The sequence below is a fragment of the Salvelinus sp. IW2-2015 genome, linkage group LG4q.1:29, assembly GCF_002910315.2.
Source record: "Salvelinus sp. IW2-2015 linkage group LG4q.1:29, ASM291031v2, whole genome shotgun sequence".
Taxonomy (NCBI): Eukaryota; Metazoa; Chordata; class Actinopteri; order Salmoniformes; family Salmonidae; genus Salvelinus; species Salvelinus sp. IW2-2015.
In genome coordinates, this window is record NC_036842.1 from 35,450,284 (window position 1) to 35,457,424 (window position 7,141).

The following is a 7,141-nucleotide window of genomic DNA, read 5'->3' on the forward strand; positions in this document are numbered from 1 at the left end:
TACACTATAAACATGAGCTACACTGTCAAAAAATATAAAACGCAACAATTCAAGATTTTACTGAGTTACAGTTCATACAGTGGGGAGAACAAGTATTTGATACACTGCCGATTTTGCAGGTTTTCCTACTTACAAAGCATGTAGAGGTCTGTAATTTTTATCATAGGTACACTTCAACTATGAGAGACGGAATCTAAAACAAAAATCCAGAAAATCACATTGTATGATTTTTAAGTAATTAATTTGCATTTTATTGCATGACATAAGTATTTGATACATCAGAAAAGCAGAACTTAATATTTGGTACAGAAACCTTTGTTTGCAATTACAGAGATCATACGTTTCCTGTAGTTCTTGACYAGGTTTGCACACACTGCAGCACGGATTTTGGCCCACTCCTCCCTACAGATCTTCTACAGATCTTCTCCAGATCCTTCAGGTTTCGGGGCTGTCGCTGGGCAATACGGACTTTCAGCTCCCTCCAAAGATTTTCTATTGGGTTCAGGTCTGGAGACTGGCTAGGCCACTCCAGGACCTTGAGATGCTTCTTACGGAGCCACTCCTTAGTTGCCATGGCTGTGTGCTTCGTGTCGTTGTCATGCTGGAAGACCCAGCCACGACCCATCTTCAATGCTCTTACTGAGAGGAGGTTGTTGGCCAAGATCTCGCGATACATGGCCCCATCCATCCTCCCCTCAATACGGTGCAGTCGTCCTGTCCCCTTTGCAGAAAAGCATCCCCAAAGAATGATGTTTCCACCTCCATGCTTCACGGTTGGGATGGTGTTCTTGGGGTTGTACTCATACTTCTTCTTCCTCCAAACACGGCGAGTGGAGTTAGACCAAAAAGCTCTATTTTTGTCTCATCAGACCACATGACCTTCTCCCATTCCTCCTCTGGATCATCCAGATGGTCATTGGCAAACTTCAGACGGGCCTGGACATGCACTGGCTTAAGCAGGGGGACCTTGCGTGCGCTGCAGGATTTTAATCCATGACGGCGTAGTGTGTTACTAATGGTTTTCTTTGAGACTGTGGTCCCAGCTCTCTTCAGGTCATTGACCAGGTCCTGCCGTGTAGTTCTGGGCTGATCCCTCACCTTCCTCATGATCATTGATGCCCCACGAGGTGAAATCTTGCATGGAGCCCCAGACCGAGGGTGATTGACCGTCATCTTGAACTTCTTCCATTTTCTAATAATTGCGCCAACAGTTGTTTCCTTCTCACCAAGCTGCTTGCCTATTGTCCTGTAGCCCATCCCAGCCTGTTGCATGTCTACAATTTTATCCCTGATGTCCTTATACAGCTCTCTGGTCTTGGCCATTGTGGAGAGGTTGGAGTCTGTTTGATTGAGTGTGTGGACAGGTGTCTTTTATACAGGTAACGAGTTCAAACAGGTGCAGTTAATACAGGTAATGAGTGGAGAACAGGAGGGCTTCTTAAAGAAAARCTAACAGGTCTGTGAGAGCCGGAATTCTTACTGGTTGGTAGGTGATCAAATACTTATGTCATGCAATAAAATGCAAATTAATTACTTAAAAATCATACAATGTGATTTTCTGGATTTTTGTTTTAGATTCCGTCTATCACAGTTGAAGTGTACCTATGATAAAAATGACAGACCTCTACATGCTTTGTAAGTAGGAAAACCTGCAAAATCGGCAGTGTATCAAATACTTGTTCTCCCCACTGTATAAGGAAATCAGTCAATTAAATTAAATTAGGCCCTAATCTATGGATTTCAAGACTGGGAAATACAGATATGCATATGGTGGTCCAAGATACTTCAGGAAAAGAAAATAAAAAGTAGGGGCGTGGATCAGAAAACCAGTCAGTATCTGGTGTGACCACCATTAGCCCCATGCAGTGCGACGTCTCCTTCGCATAGAGTTGATCAGCCTGTTGATTGTGGCCTGTGGAATGTTGTCCCACTCCTCCTCAATGGCTGAAGTTGCTGGATATTGGCAGAAACTGTCGTACATGTCAATCCAGAGCATCCCAAACATGCTCAATGGGTGAAATGTCTGGTCATGGAAGAACTGGAGCATGTTCAGCTTCCAGGAAATGTGTACAGATACTTACGACGTGGGGCCGTGCATTATGTCAAAACATGAGGTGATGCTGGTGGATGAATGGCACAACAATGGGCCTCGGGATCTCGTCACTCATCTCTGTGCATTCAAATTGCCATCGATAAAAGGCAGTTGTGCTTGTTGGCCGTAGTTTATGCTTCCCCATAACATAACCCCACCACGGGGCGCTCTGTTCACAACAAATCGATCGCCTACACAACGGCATACACTGTCTGCCATCTGCCCGTTACAGTTGAAACCGGGATTAATCTGTGAAAAGCACAATTCTCCAGCGTGCCAGTGGCCATCAAAAGTGAGCATTTGCCCCCAGAAGTCAGTCACGATGCCAAACTGCAGTCAGGTCAAGACAATGAGCATGCAGATGAGCTTCCCTGAGACGGTTTCTGACAGTTTGTGCAGAAATGATTTGGTTGTGCAAACCCCGTTTCATCAGCTGTCCAGGTGGCTGGTCTCAGACGATCCCGCAACTGAAGAAGCCGGATGTGGAGGTCCTGGGCTGGCGTGGTTACACGTGGTCTGCGGTTGTGAGAACAGTTGGATGTACTGACAAATTATCTAAAATGATGTTGAGGTGGCTTATGGTAGAGAAATTAACATTACCTTTTCTGGCAACAGCTCTGGTGGACATTCCTGCAGTCAGCATGCCAATTGCACACTCCCTCACATCTGTGGCATTGTGTTGTGACAAAATTGCATACATGCCACACCTGTCAAGGATGCATTATCTTTGCAAAGGAAAAATGCTCACTAGCAGGGATGTAAAGAAATTAGTGCAAAAAAAATTAGAAATAAGCTTTTTGTGCATATGGAAAATTTCGGGTAACTTTTATTTCCGCTCATGAAACATGAGACAAACACTTTACATTTTGTGTTATATTTTTGTTCAGTGTACATTATAACTAATGCATTCCTTTAATATGTATTCGAACAGGAACTGTCTGGATCTCAAAATGTCTATGGCAATGTGTTGTGCTGCTGAGATATATGCTGGGATAAGGAGACGACCGCAGATCTATAGTAGGAAACTGAAGCGGCGATTGTAACAAGACTAGAAAATATTCTCAGTCTTGAGTAAGAATGAACCATTATTCATTGTGTAGCCTATATTAGGCCACAAGAGCATAGCACACAAATGCCCTCAAGGACATACAGTATGTCAAAGTTAAAATGTAGAGCACGTGTCACTCATTCCACAGATGGTAGAGTGCCTGCAGATTTTTCACACCTCTCTTGTACTTGATTGATAAATTAAGGTCACTAATTAGTAAGGAACTCTCCTCACCTGGTTGTCTAGGGCTTAATTGAAAATAAAAAATAAAAACCAGCAGACACTAGGACCTCCATGGAATTAGTTTGACAGCCCTGATGTAGAGGGTTGTCGCTTCATGAGTTCATCATGCCAAATATATTAGCCCACATGCCTTATCAATATCATAACCATGTTCTCTACATACAAGCTGTAAGGCGTGTGGTTATAAAAGCCATATGGGAACGGTCTCCATACTTACTGGCAGCTCGAATGGACACCATTAGAATACTACAACAACAAAAAAGACTACAAAAAAATGTAGGTATTGAGAAGACATGGGCGAAAAGTGGAAATTCATGTCTGGAGATATGGAGCCTAGACAAAGACTAATGGATAAAGGGAGGGGTCATGCTGCCAGTTAACCTTGAGCGTCCTCCCATGTGTCAGTCAGGAACGCCCCCGCCTGCTTACCAGTCCTCCAAGACATAATGGCCCATGTGTCAGTCAGGAACGCCCCCGCCTGCTTACCAGTCCTCCAAGACATAATGGCCCATGTGTCAGTCAGGAACGCCCCCGCCTGCTTACCAGTCCTCCAAGACATAATGGCCCATGGAATGTCAACATGGCACCCGGCCTTCAGTTGTTTTTCTTTCATCCGCCAATAAGTTTTACAGAACGATATGAAGAGCACAGGACTGGCATGCCATCTCAATGCCAGGGAAATGTGTCAATGCTTAGCAGTAATGCTCTGGAATTGAGAGCTATGTTGGGGTTATTAATGGGGGCAAGTTTTAAATAAAGCAGGATTTACATAGATTTGCTGACCAAATATAAGGGCTGACATTGTGGTCAATGGCCAGTGTGCTTGGGATTGATTTGTCATGGTCAAGTGTAAAAGATTACATCAGTACTTAGATAAACCCATAAGCTACTAGACACTGAAATTGTATTACTTAGTTGTAACCAATATTATCAGGTAAGTTAATTTAAATTAGGACGGGATGAACTATTTGACTACTGGGTCAGAAAACTTCTCATGTTACAAAGCAGGAAGTCCGGGTGTCTACAGACCACATCAAAAGCCAAGTAAAATGTATCCAAGCAAATATACGTCAACAACCTATCATGTGAATACAACTGCATAACTAACGCCAATAGAATACTTAAATAATAGCTCTACCAGAATGACTGATTATAAGTAGGCCTAGTTAGATACAGTGTAACCGATAGCTGAGCTGCGAGATAAATGTTGTTTTCATCCTAGTGGGGGTCTCACGTGAGCACAATTGTTGGACATATTCGGGAAATATTAGCTACTCTAATATATTACTCAGTTGGGAACTATCAAAATATACCTAAATATCGATGACTTGCCATAGCTAGGTAAACAAATATATTTTTTGCTAAGTAAAACGTAATTTTGTCAATTCCTGATTCCAATTTCCTACTTTGTGACAAAAGCTTTCATTCTTGTGACCCGAAACCATGCATTCTATGCGCTTGTAAAACTGACAAATAATGTGTGACGACATCATTCAAGTACAATGAATACGTGGTGGAGCCTATCCACATGCGTTTCTATTGAAGAATGCGCACAGTTCCTCTGTTCCACACCGACATCCCACCAATGTTGCTAATGACAGGCATGTAGCTAGCCATCCTTTTAACCAAGTACAATAAACGAACATGAGACTGTAAAATGAGCCACTGACCACAACGTGGTCTAAATACAGAAACTAAAGCTAACAAATTTACGCCCCACAAGCTTGGAACGTTGATGCAGCAGTGGCGCCCCATGTGTGCTCTGTCCTAGCACGCGCTAGCATCCGTGTCAAAGCCATGAGTTTGCTTACTTTGTCTAGCTCGTCGTGCAGCTCCGAAAGGGTGGGTCTTATCAGCTTGTCCCCCAGAGGCGCAGCAGTTTGCCGGTAGAAATCGATGTTCGGCACGGCATCGATGGTGTTGTGACCAAAAGTCCTTAGGTAATAGGTGTTTGTATGGGTGTCGTAATGGTAGTGATGTTGGCCTCCTGTCGAAGAATGTAGGCTGCCCTCACTCATCACGGTGTCTCCATTCTGGAAACCTTCAGCGGGCACTGCTTCTGGTGGGCTTGCTCCACTCGGATCCACAAAGTTCACTACCCGGAACCGACCCTTTGCCTCCTCGCCACCCGCCGCTGGCTCCGAACCTTCGGGGGCGGGAGCGTCTTTATCGCCAGATGCGAGCGTTTTATCAGCGGCACCGGCTGCTTCAGCCACCAGGTCCACCTGGAACCGACTCGAGCTGGGTGTCGGGCCGGCGGGCTTCAAACCTGTATCCACGGCCAGACCCTCATTTTCTGGCGCGGGGTTCTCTCCCTGGGCGGGAGGCAAGGAGGATGGCGCCGACATTGCAAATATTACCGGTGAATTAAGGACCTTTAAGGGAAAAAAATCCTAGCTAAATGTCCGGCACAACTCGTGTGCAATAGCAAAACTACACTGCTTCTAAACCCCGGTTCTTTCCGACATATAAGTAGTCAGCTCACACTCCTGGTACCGCCCAAGTGGTGGAAGACCGTCTGGATAGTTGGTCCCAGAGAAACGCGGTGCTTTCGAATTCAGAAAAAGCCGAATGCCACTTCTGCCTCTCTCAAAAAGGTAGCACAACCACAAAACATGCAGAGCTACAAATGGAGAAGGATGGCTTGCTAGCTGTCTCAGTATACGCTCTCAGAGATTTAAAAAAAGGCATCAACTTTCAGCCCTAGCCAACGCTACTCATCAAGAGATGAAATCTCCAAATAGCCTCTCGGTCCTCTAGCTTTCCGCACACTTGTACGAAAGCGAATAAAATCCGCGGTGTGATGGGGTTTTTTAAGAGTAGGATGCTCTATCGACCTTGCCGCAACTCTTCCGAGATTCCCAAAACAACCCTCGCCTCGCTCATATATACACACTGCAGTAAGGCAACGCTTTAGGGTGGGTTCCAAACGGGAGGTAGAGCTCGCGAGATTTCAGCGCAGCGTGTTATTTGCACTGAGGTATGTTTTTTTTTTACGTAATACAAAGGATGTTCCAGAGTCTGTAGGTAGAGAAAAAAGTACAATCATTATAGTAACACCACCTATAGATATGCAAAAATGTGGGTAACTTTCGTGCAATTGCGTATGGTAAATAGTATATACATCATCCCAAACCACAGAGAAGGAATATGATAATGAAATTAAAGTTGCCTCACACACGTTCTAATCATAGAAAATATATTACACACACATTCAAATAACAGAAAATATATTACACACACATTCAAATAATATAAAATATACTACATACACATTCAAATACTATAAAATATATTACACACACATTCTGATAATAAAAAATATAAAAATTTTGAAGTACTAAGTGTCAATTCATAGTGTCACTTGCAGGTCCAGACAAAACCAAGGATTTGGTTTGAGTTTTATCGCAATTTAATTCAATCATTTTTATAATTTCAAAGTTACAAGTGAGTTATGTGTCCAAAAGATAATGCTTTTTGGATTGGTCCACTAGCCCACACATTATGATCATGTACGGTATGTTAAAACATTTTTTACGGTTTACACTATACCAAACAGTAATTGGTCTGTGTTTGGAGGTTGGCCGGGTCAAATGCACCGGCTGTTGTACTTTTTGTTTATCACATGCTCAATTAGGGCCACCCTAAACTTGTTGTAAATGTTGCTATTCATTGTTACTTTTGTCCAGCAGAAAACGATCCATTAGGGAGGGCCGAGTGTCTGCAGGGTTTCTGGTTATTCCTTTCGATTAAGACCT

The 7,141-nt window shown here is 43.6% G+C and overlaps 1 protein-coding gene across 1 annotated transcript in view; it reads right to left on the reverse strand.

Moving 5' to 3' along the window:
* The window catches only part of slc12a2 (solute carrier family 12 member 2), a 74,757-nt gene extending 68,479 nt beyond the window's left edge, over positions 1–6,278 (reverse strand). The window contains exon 1 of the mRNA XM_023984575.2: positions 5,195–6,278. Within this exon, the coding sequence (XP_023840343.1) occupies positions 5,195–5,731 (537 nt within the window). The 5' untranslated portion in view covers positions 5,732–6,278. The remainder of the gene's footprint in view (positions 1–5,194) is intronic.
* Positions 6,279–7,141: the final 863 nt, after the last annotated feature.